General features: G+C 35.9%; 1 protein-coding gene across 1 annotated transcript in view; it reads right to left on the reverse strand.

Moving 5' to 3' along the window:
- The window catches only part of ORC2 (origin recognition complex subunit 2), an 83,209-nt gene that overhangs the window by 23,023 nt on the left and 46,269 nt on the right, over positions 1–13,917 (reverse strand). The window contains exons 11-15 of the mRNA XM_037850221.1: positions 12,618–12,727; positions 10,862–10,994; positions 7,079–7,175; positions 845–991; positions 158–329 (exon numbers count right to left, since the gene is read on the reverse strand). Coding sequence (XP_037706149.1) covers positions 158–329; positions 845–991; positions 7,079–7,175; positions 10,862–10,994; positions 12,618–12,727 — 659 coding nt within the window. The remainder of the gene's footprint in view (positions 1–157; positions 330–844; positions 992–7,078; positions 7,176–10,861; positions 10,995–12,617; positions 12,728–13,917) is intronic.

Below are 13,917 nucleotides of genomic sequence, written 5' to 3' on the forward strand. Positions count from 1 at the left end.
TAATCCAGTGCTATTAACCATTACTACTGCTATTTTTCTTAATCCTCCAAACTAAGTAGGGACCTTAGCATCGTCAATAAGATTTAAAAATGTGAATCTTGATATACATGGAATTTTTTTTTTTTTTTTTTTAAGAAAATATAGTTTTCACTCTCACCTTGCGTTAGGAGTAAGGCTTCGTAAGACATGAGTTAGGGAACTAAGTGGTAGTGATCCAGACTGTTTAACCAGAAGAGAATTCTCATAGGAGGTTTCTTCAGTATATGGACTATATGTAGTAGTTTCATACCAGAGCCAGTTATAAAGACTCTGCTTTGCATGATCCCACACTAGAGCACATGATCAAAGATATAAAGAATTACAAATTATTTTCATATTGTAATATTACTAGATTTCACTTTAAGAAAGAATGGGAAAGTCTTTAATACAAAATGAATACAGAGTTTTTAAATTTTTGCCATTTCTCCATTCAAATCAGTACTCCACAATCTAATTTCACTGTCAACCAACATTTTAATATTTACTTACATATTAAATACAAACTTTATGAATTAACATCATAAAATAAATCTTGCAATACCTCAAAGAGTAGAAAGAGACCAAAATAATAGTTGAGTCTCTTCCCCCCATGTAATTTTAAGTGTAAAACACTTATTTTAATATCTGAATTTTTAGTTCCAAATAAAATCAGATTGAGGACACCTACTCTTTAGTAGGCTGTGTCTTTAAACATGTAACAGGGGGAAAGTGTACTGAAAAAAACTGAAAGTGTGATTTATACCATTAAGAAAATTAATTTTGTGAGACTGATATCAAAAAACAAAAATAGAAATATTTAACTTACTCAGGGGAGCATTGAGGTGATCAATAGATGCTATAAGGTATATGTTACGCAAGGATGACAACTGTCCAATAATTTGCTGACTCCTGTCTCCTCTCAACATTTGGCTATCCAAATTGTGGATGAGCAGGAAGAGTTCTAAAGAAGAATCTAAAAGGAAAAGGAACTCAATTATTATTTTCAATGAGTATTTGTGAAGACTCTGCTACATATAATCCCTAGGAATTAAAGAATATATCAAAGTTATAAAGGACAAAATAACTACTGCTTAGGAGTATGCAATTTATTTGGGAAAATATGTCAAACACTCAAAAAGAAGAAATTCAGGAAAATCAGTAGGAACTGGAGTGGTTAGGGACTTAATTAGTTGTTTAGTACTTGAGTCAGACCCTACAGGAAGCAAAGTTTTTAATAAGGCATTGAAAAAAAAAAAAGTTTTAGGCAAGATGCATATAATAGATTGGAGGTAAATGTGTCCATGTTACATTGCAAGGTTGGAATGAAGGGGAGCACCAAAACCAAAAGAAACAAAAAACCCACACAAATAGTCTATCGATTAAAGAGTTCTTACTAAACACTGAGATATTATAGAAAACCCTGATTATCACAAAAGCAAAAGGAGACAAGAGAATCAGGATATTGCTCAAGACATCAGAAAAATAAGGGAAGTAAAACATCATAAAAGTCAATGAAGGAAGAATTTTGAGGATGGAGCTGTCAAAATCATCATATAGAGCAGAGGTCAGGATAAACAAAGGATTACTCAAGGTCAATGGTTTTAGTAAGAAGGAAATTACAAGTGATCTTCAAGCATATATTCAAGTAGCATATAATAAGGAAGAAATTAAGAAGAAAATGGGTGAAGCAACTCAGGCAAGATGGCGGCATAGAGAGGAGTGGAAGCTAAGTAGTCCCCCTGGAACAACTACAAAAAACTAGAAACAACTAGTAAATAATCCAGAATAACTGCAGGGGGACAAACGAGACCATCCACTCATCATACACCAACCTGAATTGGGAGGAATGCCCAAGAACACAGCATAAAATCTGTAAGTAAAACCTGCGGAACCAAGTCGTGAGACTCCTCCCCCATAGCCCAAGCTGCAAAGCCTCGTGGTGCCAGAGAGAAGCTCTCTCCCAGCAAGCGAATATAGCTCAGCTGAGCTCCAGCTGGGGTTTTAAGTAGTGAGTGTGAACTGCTCACTACAGGTATGCAGCCCCGAAAAACAGACAGAGGCTTTGGGTGACGACTGACCTGGGAGAGCCGGAGGGTCGCCTTGGACTGGGTCTGAAGGGGACTATCTGTTTCTTTTTTGGCTCAGTGGAGAAAGCCCCAGTCATTTTCAGTTTCCAGGGCTGTGACTCTGGGAAGGGTGGAAACACCACAAGCAGAGAGCGAGACCATTGAAATGCTAATGACCTCCACCTGAGGGGTCTGTCTTCTCCAGGAGGAAAGGGGTGGGGCCCTTTCCATTGAGAACCAGACCCCAAAGCCTGGGGGAACACGGCCATACCTCCTCACACCAGTCAAGAATTATAGGCTAACAGGCGTCACCTGCTGGGCAGAAAGCACACTGACCCGAGGCATCAGAGGGTGGAGCAATTTTCTAAGACACACCCTCAGGGGAAACCAGATACTGAATATCTCTTCCCTCTGGGACCTGAGCCTGTCTGGTCTGGGAAAACCTGATTTGGATAACCAAGGAAACCATGCCTAGACAACAGAAAATTTACAACCTACACTAAGAAAAACAAAGTTATGGCCCAGTCAAAGGAACAAACGTACACTTCAACTGAGATACAGGAATTTAAACAACTAATGCTAAATCAATTCAAAAAGTTTAGAGAAGATATTGCAAAAGAGACAGACGCTGTAAAGGAAGCACAGGGCATGTATATGGCAGAAATCAAAAGTTCAAAAAAACAACTAGTAGAATCTATGGAAATGAAAGGCACAACACAAGAGATGAAAGACACAATGGAAACATACAACAGCAGATCTCAAGAGGCAGAAGAAAACACTCAGGAACTGGAGAACAAACACCTGAAAGCCTACACGCAAAGGAGCAGATGGAGAAAAGAATGAAAAACTATGAGCAACGTCTCCGGGAACTCAAGGATGAAACAAAGTACAATAATGTACGTATCATTAGCGTCCCAGAAGGCGAAGAGAAGGGAAAGGGGGCAGAAGCAATAATAGAGGAAATAATTAATGAAAATTTCCCATCTCTTATGAAAGACATAAAATTACAGATCCAAGACGAAACGCAGTGTACTCCAAACAGAAGAGATATGAATAGGCCTATGCAAGACACTTAATAATCAGATTATCAAATGTCAAAGACAAAGAGCATCCTGTCAGCAGCCAGAGAAAAGCAATCCATTACATACAAAGGAAGCTTAATCAGACTATGTGACAGATCTCTCAGCAGAACCATGGAGGCAAAGAAGGAAATGGGTTGTGATAATTTAAGATACTGAAAGAGAAAAACCACCAACCAAGAATCCTGTAACCAGCAAAGCTGTCCTTCAAATATGAGGGAGAGCTCAAAATATTTTCTGACAAACAACAATGAGAGACTTTGTGAACAAGACACCTGCCCTACAGGAAATACTAAAGGGAGCACTACAGGGTGATAGAAGACAGGAGTGCGTGGTTTGGAACACAATTTTGGGAGATGGCAGCACAACAATGTAAGTAAACTGAACAAAGGTAACTATGAATACGGTTGAGAGAGGAAGGTGGGGAGCATGTGAGACACCACAAGAAAGGAGGAAAGATAACAACTGGGACTTTGTAACTTCGTGAAATCTAGAGTATTCAACAATTGTGATAAAATGTACAAATATGTTCTTTTACGAGGGGGAACAAGCAAATGTTAAACTTGCAAGGTGTTAAAAATGGGGAGGCATTGGGGGAGGGATGCAATCAGCATAAACTAGAGACTGTAACTAACAGAATCATTGTATTATGCTTCCTTTAATGTAACAAAGGTGATATACCAAGGTGAATGCAGATAAGAGGGGGGGGATAGGGGATGGCATGTTAGACACTGACATTGGTGGTATTGTTCTGATTCTTTATTCTACTTTGATTTTAAGGTTATTTTTCCTTTTGCTGCTTCCTAGTTGTCATTTTTTTTTTCCTCTTTCTTTTGCCGCTCTACCTTCTTTGTCTCTCCCTCCTGCCTTGTGGAAGAAATGTAGATGCTCTTATATAGATAGTGGTGAAGGTGGTGAACACATAAATGTATGACCATGCAGAAAACCATCGATTATTTTACTTGGGATGGAATGTATGGAGTGACGTGAACAAAACCATATTTAAAAAAAAATGGGTTGATGACAAAACCTCGAGGGCAATATACTGAGTGAAATAAGCCAGACACATTAGGACAATTATTGCAGGGTCTCACTGATAGGAACTAATTACAATATGTAAACTCATAGACAGGAAATATAAGGTACCAAGATATAGGACGAGGCTTAAGAATGGGGAGTGGTTGCTTAGTATGAGAGAATGTTCAATTAGGATGAACTTAAATGTTTGGAAATGAACAGGGGTGTTTGGTAGCAAGATGTGAGAATAACTAACAGCACCGAATGGTGTGTGAATGAGGTGGAAAGGGGAAGCTCAGAGTCATATACGTCATCAGAAGGAAAGTTGGAGGTCAAAAGATGGAAATGTATAAAACTGAATCCTATGGTGGGCAATGTCCATGATCAACTGTACAAATACTAGAAATCACTTCCTGAACCAGAACAAATGTATGACAATACAATTAGAAGTTAATAATAGAGGGGCATATAGGGAAGAACTATATAACCTATTACAAACTATATACTACAGTTAGTAGTATTTCAACATTTGTTCATAAACAGTAACAAATGTACTATATCAATACTAGGAGTCAACAATTGAGGGGGGTTGGTTAGGGATAGGGGAGGTTAGAGTTTCCTTTTCTTTTTTCTTTTTTTCATCTTTCACTTTATTTCTTGTCTGGAGTAATGAAAAGTTTCTAAAAATTGAACAAAAATTAAGTGTGATGGATGCACAACTGTATGAGGATACCCAGGGGCAAGTGATGGTACACTTTGGATCTTGGATAATTGTATGGTATCTGAACAATCTCAATAAAAAAAAAAAAAAAAAAAAAGAAGGAAATCATAAGGAATAGGGAAATAATATAGCTTGGAGGGACAGCAGAATTAGGTACATTTTTTCCCTAAATGGTTAGAAGCCCTAGGCATGTTCAAAAGCCAAGGATATTGGTAGTCTCTAAGGAGTTGATAATAAATGGGACACTTGCATACATGATGGAGAATGAGTCTCTGAGAGAGAGTAAATTTCCACTAACAACAGAGGGACAAGAAAGAAAATACAGTGACAAAAATTCTCAGATGACACATTTTGAAAATCCTAGGTTCCCTGAATACAGAAGCCACTACAGTCAATGGTGTGTGTGTGTGTGTGTGTTTCCACATGATTTAAGCACCTACTTTAATATATAAACAATAATAGCTTGCAATTAGATAATATTTAAGCTGTCTTACAAGGTTTTGTGGTAAAGAGATAGGAAGTAATGTTTTTGTTATTTCACATGAGAGAATACATTAATACTAAATATTAAAATAGAAGTTGAGAACCAAAGGTCCAGAAAAATAAACAAAATTACTATTGATGCAATATTTTGCCCTTAATTGATTTTTAATTAACTAATAAGGATGAAAACACTAAAAACAAGTTAAACAGATTTATCTTATGATAACCTACTAGGGGTTCACTATACAACTACATAACCAATGAACAAGAAAGTGTTCACATATGCAGTTAGTTTTGAGGTTCAGTGAAATACATACTTGTTTTCACATGTGTAGTTGGTAATAAGACTGTATTTGTCCATGTATATAAAGGAGTATACATAATATGGGTGTAAGAAGCCTAAAATGAAGATATTTGAAATAGAAAAAAATTTTAGCAGGGAACAGAAAACAAAAGAATGCACTAGGATATTGACAAGATAATAAAAGTGCTTTGGAGAAAGAGATAGGACTATATTTTTAAACAAAAAATATCCATCAAATCAAAGCATATTCAACTACTACTTTTATTTTTATTTATTTTTTTTTGGCGGTCTGGGCATTGTTTATTGTGAGTCAGAAACAGGCACTGAGAAAATATGCAAATTTTATAAGCAAGAGAAATGCAGCTTTGAGTTGAGAAAACAGGGTGAAATGGTCTGGGCCTTGAACACGAATCAACCTTCGCGGCTGAAATAGTTTTGGTCACCTGGATGCTCTTACAGTATTCTGGGGGTGAGGTCAGAATAAAGTTAGTTTATGCTTTAAATCGTGTATTCTAGATTTGTGCTGCACTCCTGAGTCAAATTCCATCTTCTGCTAATGTCCTGTGTCTATGGATTGATAATAAGTTGAAAGACTTGGGGAGAAGCCTCCAGAATACTTAACAATTCCATTTTCTTGGCCTGGTAGGGGAAATGCTAAACCCCTGTGAGCAGTTCACCTCTGGGTTATGGAAGGGGCAAAGGTGACTCTCCTTCCTGAACCAGCTGCCTCCCCATGCAAGATCACACCTCTCAACCCCTTGACACAGTAGCTGGAGGCTAGAGGACTGCTTAAACTTGCGTTTTTACTCCACCAAATCCAGTGGGAATCTGATCTCTCAACTACTACTTTTAATTCTTAACAACTAAATGACAATTGTTAGAGCCTGAATAATTTTATTTTTAATTTTCTAATATACTCACATAATCAAAGCATTCACACCAAAAGAAAAACAAAGTATCTTTCTCCCATTCTATTGATTTTAAGTATATGAAATTATCCCATGCAGTGATATTTACTCAGAATAAAGAAATAAGAATGTTTATAAAAATATTATACAATAAAATGTTTCAGACAAAAAAGTATCCCACAACTGGAGACACTTCACACTGGCTACAAACCTGAGAAATATTTTGAATTAAGAGGCTTTGGACTACACAAATATATGATAGTAGAAATAACTATCCTTTTAGTTAAGTGAAGTTCAATGAAAAATTTCACAGAAAAAGACAAGACCAATTATTTTAGAGAAATGTAAACCAGCAACTACTACACGGAGATGAGGGCCAATATAAAAATAATCATCATTTTTGTGTATATAAGTACATGAATAAGGAAAAGAGTTCACTTAACTTCATTCAAATTACAGAGCACCAATCTACTTGATGTTACCTTCTTTAAATCTGTTTACTATCCAGTCTAGCTGATCCAGTACACTGCGGAAAGTACCCACATGTTCAAGGACTTCTTCTGTTATACAATTCAGGACCTATATCGTAAAAGTGCAAGAGGTATGATATCAATTAGATTTATTTTGTAATATAGGATAAATAATACACCTAGCAAATCAATCCTTTTTTATAGATTAAAAATGAAACTGGATTTCTCATCCAGGTTTTTAAAATGACTTAAAAACTTCCCTTGGAACATAAGATTTAAATTATTCTTTGCATGTATTACGGCTAAAAGGAAACAAGGAAAGGCCCTTCCATGATCAAGGTGGTATAGTGAAATGCTTCAGGGCACTACCCCCAAAAGAAGCTTTGAACAACCAGCAAGAACTGGCAGAAACAACTTTCTAAAAGTTCCAAAAAAACAGCGAAAGGAATACAGCAGCAGGGAAAGTAGTGCTGAAATGGCCACTTAAAAAACAACAGGATCTTGTAATACCCTGGCTGGCCCCACCAGCCCCCAACAGGCTCCAGAGCAGAGCAGAGCAGAGCAGGTCCACTCTTTTTACTTTGAAATAATTTCAAGCTTACAGGACAGTTGCAAAAATAAAATAAAAATAACAAACCCCATACAAAGAACTCCAATAAACCTGCCCCCAGAAACCCAGACAACTTTGCCATTTTTCTTTCTTTCCTTCTGTCCCCTGAATAACAGTGTAGGTTACATGCATCATACTCCTTGAATACATGTTTCCATGTACATTTCTTATGAACGAGGATATGCACTTAAGTAATCATCTTAAATGCAGTTATCAAGCTCAAGAAATTTAATGTTGAAATAAGGTTTACATTCTATATTCCAATTTTTTTCTTATGTCCCAACAATGTTCTTTTGAGCCTTTTCTCCCTCACTCTCAGTTCCCACTCAGTATCATATATTGCATATAACTGTCATTATCTCTTTAGTTTTTCTTTTTTTTTTATTGTGGAAACATTTATACAACATAAATCTTCCCATCCTAATCCCTCCCAAGCATACCATTCAGTGGGAATAACCACATTGACAATGTTGCCATACCTTCACCACCATCCCTTACTAGAACTTCCCCTTCACTCCAGATACCCTATACTCATTTTGCATTAATTCCCCATTGCCCCTTCCCTCCAATCATGGTAACCTGTACTCTACTTTTTGTCTCTGAGTTTGCATACTCTCAGCTATTTTCTTTATGTTTACCATGGAGCTTAAATATAATATTCTAAATCAACAACAATCTTGTTTACTTTGATACCAACTTAACTTCAGTAGCATACATAAACTATGTTCCTACCCCCCACCATCACAAATTACATATTTATACATCATGAGTCCAAAACCATTTATTTATCATTACATTTTATGCATTTGTCTTTTAGATCCTGTAGGAAATAAAAAGTGGAGTTACAAATCAAAAATACAATAGTACTGGTATTTATATTTACCCATGTCATTATTTTTACTGGAGATCTTGATTTCTTCATGTGGCTTCAGACTATTGTCTAGTGTCCTCTTTTCAACCTGCAGAACTCCCTTTAGCATTTCTTACAGGGAATTCTAGAGGTGACAGAATTCCTCTGCTTTTATCTGGGAATGTCTTAGGTCTCCTCCTTCATTTCTGAAAGACAGTTTTTGCCGGATACAGAATACTTGGTTGGCAAGTTTTTGCTTCAGCAACTTATTTAAAATATGTCTCCTCACTGCCTTCTTGCCTCCGTGGTTTGTGATGAGAAATTGACACTGAATCTTATTGAGTCTCCACTGTATGTGACATGTTGGTTCTCTCTTGCAGCTTTCAGAATGCTCAACTTTATCTTTGGCACTTGACAGTATGATCATGTCATGGTATGGGTGTACTTGGGTTTATACTGTTTGGAGTTTGCTGAGTGTCTTGGATGTTTATATTCATAATTTTCATTAAATTTGGGACATTGTCAGCTATTATTTCTTTGAATATTCTCTTTACACCTTTCTCTTTCTTCTCCTTCTAGGACTCACACAATGTGTACACTGGTATGCTTAATGGTGTCCTACGGGTTCTTCAGATTCTGTTCACTTTTCTTCATTCTTTTTTCTTTCTCTGCAGACTGCATGATTTTAATTGCCTCTCTTCAAGCTTACTGATTCTTTATCCTGCCAGCTCCAATCTGCTGTTGAACCCCTCCAGGGAATCTGAAATTTCTGTTACCATGGTCTTCAGCTCTGTTTGGCTCCCTTTCATAATTTCTATCTATTGATATTCTTTGTATTCACCCATTGTTTTCCTTATTTCCTTTAGTTCTTTAAAGCATATTGAGGACCATTTTCTAAAAGTCTTTGTCAGAAATATCCCAGGTTTGGTTCCCCTTAGGTGAACCTAAGCTGGTTTCTATTGCTCTAATCTTCTCCTTTGCCTGGGCCATTGTTTGTATGTTTTGTAATCTTTGTTGAAACTGGACATTTTGATATTTTAGTGAGCTATCACTGGAATTTGGACTGAGGTGTCTGTACCTTAAGCATGTATCCAGTTAAGTGTTGTGACAGAGCTTTCCTTGAATGCCAGGAACTAACAAAGAAAAAAAAAAGAGAGAAAAAAGAAAACACCTTTCCCAGTTTTTGAAGATTGACCTGTGCAATTGCTTTCCTTTAGGGCTTATCCATACAAGGCATTTGGAGAATGGTTTAAGGTCAAAGCCTAGGGGCCTCCCTGATGCTTTCTGTGCATGCTATCTTGTCTTCGGCATGTTTACAAGGATATAAATGTATCCTCTTCCCTCGGAAACAGTTTCCTCATGGTCCTGGGCACTACATTGTTATGTCCTACAGCCAGCAATCCCTTGCCCCAGGCAGCAAGACTTGACTGCTCTTCACAGTGTTCTGTAGGAGAGCTTAGTGAGCTGCCTTCTACATGCAGGGCAAATTCTGGGACTGGGACTCCCTCAGGCCACCACCAGACAGACTGGGCAAGACATACCTTCTCCTAGTAATTGCGTGAGGGTTAGTCTGTTCCCTCTGAAACCAAGACCAGGGATTTGTACCAGTAGCACAGACCAGCTCCATGCTGAGCTGGTGAGGTAATGGGGAGAGGCCTGCCAGGGTGCCACGAAATCCTACCATTTTTAAGTGGCCTATTTCTTGATTAGGCACTTGCCCTATTACTGCAATCCTTAATTGTTTTGTGGAGTTTTTAGAAAGATATTTGTTGCTGTTTGTTCAAAGCTTGTGTGGGGATACAGGGTCCTGAAGCATCTCATTCCACAATCTTGGTCAGGGCGAGGCCCATTAATGACACTTTAAAAATGAATACTACATTGTTTATTATCCAACACCAAAGGCCATAAATTAATTTTCAAATGATGAAGAGACATGAGCATTTGAAATAAAAATGATCCATGATAAGCGTATTGAAAAAAGTATAACCCATTACTTACATTTTTATTATACCAAAATGATATAAAGATATAACAAAGTTGAAGTCCTCCATAATCTCACACCTCAGAGATGTACCATTAATATTTGCTATAGTTAATAAAGCTAATGTTCCACTAAAACACTGTTTCAGTTACAAGATAAGAAATTCAAAGATGGGTAATCAAAGCTAGAACGCTCTGAGCCCAAACACGTAATCTTAAGCACTATGCAATGCAGAAGGCAAAACCCCCAAATTTTTAAATTTGATGCCCCAGAAAGTAGCATGTTCATTACTATAATGGTATGGATTGGCATAGGACACAATTTTATTCCCTTTACCATTTCTGAAACACTTACTGATTTCACACTGATTCCAGGGAAAAAGCCATTGATGACAACATGAATGGAATCTTGTACCATGGTGGTTCGAAATCTTTCTAGTAAATCTCTCTTAGAACCCAAACCGTAAAGCACAATGTTGAACCCCAAGCTGTTAGGAAAGATAGTAATCACAAAATTAAAATTCAGTACCTCCTACCGCCAATTTTATAAACAAACAAGTTTCTTTACTTTAAGCTTATAAAGAATAGAGAAAGAAATGGGGTGGCCAAATAGCTATATTGTTCTCAACTTCTACATGATAAAGGCACAAGCTCATCCAACTCCTTCAGTGGGTTTCTCTCTAGTTTCTATTACTTTTCAAGTGACAGACATCTGGAGGCAAGGGAGAAAGTAGACAGTACAAGGCACTGAAAAATTTAATAGGCTAAAGTAAAGTTTAAATTGATATGTTAAATTGGAAAGGTAAGCAAGGGCCAGGTCACAAATGTCCTGTTAAGTCATACTAGGACATTAATTAGACAACCCAGAATATCAAGAGATCGGGGTAAAGCTAAAGTCCTACTCCATGATTGTTTGTGGAAGACCATCAGCAAACAATATTTATGTGATGCTCTCTAGCAATGCAGGGCAGCCTAGAAAATAAAAGAAGAAAAAAATAGATAACCCCCAAAGGCAGGGATTAGCAAGGTAGAAGCAGCAGAAAGAAAAAAGGGAATTCAGAAAGTCAGAAATTCCACTGAAATGCTTGACTATGAGGTCTAGGCTGGTAGCAAAGCAAATCAAATTGAGAGCTGACATACTGGAAGAAGAAAAATTTGATGGACTGGGGAATGGAATCAGAGAGAAGGGCTGCTTTATAAATTTATACTGCACAGAATCATACAGTTATTGAGAAGGTGAGATGCTTACAGGGAAGATAATCATTTCCTTCTCTGAATAACTCTTAGATGAATTACTGGCAAAAGAAAACCAGGATCAGTTGGGGCAACTGTGGCAATTTCTATGTTCTTATTGTTTGGTGACCTGCATTCTTAGTCACCACAGTGGCAGTATGTAATTGTGCGTGTGTGTGTGTGTGTGTGTGTGTGTGTGTGTGTATTCACACTAACATACATTTTAAGCATTTCTTCATATGAAGGTCCTTTATAATACAAGCATAGAAGTAATTATCATAACAATGCTTTGTTTTGATTTTAATCACTCTTCCCAGTGTTGTAATGGAAATTTAAAATTTAACCTGAGGAAACTGAAAAATGATAAAATTGAAAAAATATTCTAGGAAATAATTTTTAAAAATGGTAAAATAATGTTTGTAGAACAGATCTGCTCACAAAATTCTAAGGGTCTACTGTAATGTACATAGAGTGAGATTAAAAGAAAAGAAATTTATATCCTTTCATTTCAGAAATTCTGCTTTGGAAAATCGAACCAAAATTAATTGGTATTTTTATTAATTTTGGCAAATTAGATTTTCAAATATTTTTATGAGCAATAACACATAATTCCAAGAAAGGCTATTTATTTTACCAATGGGCTGCCAAGTCTGATAAACTTAGAAAACACAAATTTCTTGAAAACTGTAGAATTTCTGAGAAGAGTCATATAATTTTGTGAAATTTCTACTTTTGAGTCATAAAATAAGGAAAATATTACATAAACATTTCTTTGTAAAAAGAAAATTAAATGTTAAATTGCTTTGATTTAGCAAAGATTCATATAAATATATATTATTCTTTACTTTCCAAGAGTTTGCAATAACTATAATACTTACTGTAACTGCAACATCCATTTATGAAATAACTGTTCATATTGTTGATTTAGTTGTTTAAGTTCAGTAGAAAAGGAAGGAGAAACTTTGTTCAATAAGTTATGCAAAGTTTGCTTTAAAAAAAAAAAGGAACGGGGGAAAAGTTACTCTCAAGCCAGATATATGAAGTCAATCCAAACCAAAAATATTTCCTTAAAGGTAGAAGTTAAGAGATGCCATTAATGAAAATATTACTTTAATCAAATTGGGTAATGAGTACATCAAGTGAATACATATAATACTTCAAATATAATTTAAATATTTGAGTTAACATTCTTTTTGTAATCTTGTTAAAAGTACAGATATGTAATAATGATGGATTGTATAAGTTTTGTCTAGAACCATTTACATGATTATAAATTCTAAATATAAGCAAGTTCCTTACTTTTATTACTCAGTCCATATTTTAAAATTTCCAAACAGATCATTACCATAATGAGATGATTTAACCCACCTCCCAGTTTTGACAATAAATTCAGACAAACTTTTAAAAAACCTATGGATTTTAAAAATGTAAAAGCTTAAGGTAACAGTTTAAATATTAATTCTCAGAAAACACTAAATCACTAAATGGCAAACCTTATAGTTTACCATTATTATTAGTAAAATAAACTGGTATCACTTCTTCTCTTCCAAAATCTATTTCTAACAAATGATTCATCTTTGAGAAGCATGCCAAAGATTTTAAGACACTAATGGAAATGAACTGAAGAAGGTGCATTGCCTTGTAACCAAAGCTTGGAAATTCATGCTGGTCAATCAAATAAATATAGCTCACTTTTTGAAATGAAAACTACAGCAAAAAACTGTATATGCATCTTTACCCTGGCAAAGATGCATTCTCATGATTCTACCTTAAAATTAATGTATTTTTTTTTTTAATTTTGAAGACTAAATTTGTAATCAACATTCTAGGAACTCTTTTCAATTTTTATTTATCCACATATATGAAGAGAAATAGGAGTAGCTCTAAGTAAAACTGTTAAACAGGTAATTTTAAAAATCTTTCTCATCTCTTCTAGACTTTAGAGCCCTAAAAAAGCATGACTAAAGCACTAGTATTATTTCCAGTAATTATTTATACTGGATTATCTGAGCATACTCATGGTGTGAATGCTGGAATGTTATCTCATTTATGCATTTTCATTTTAAACTTTAATATCTGTGAAGAACTGCACCACTGGCCTCAATTCTACCCCCCTCCCTGTAGCCATACTCTTTGCCATATGACTTAGCACTCCCTTCCACTAAAGGAGTGGAATAT

This window comes from Choloepus didactylus, chromosome 9 (assembly GCF_015220235.1).
Source record: "Choloepus didactylus isolate mChoDid1 chromosome 9, mChoDid1.pri, whole genome shotgun sequence".
NCBI lineage: Eukaryota > Metazoa > Chordata > Mammalia > Pilosa > Megalonychidae > Choloepus > Choloepus didactylus.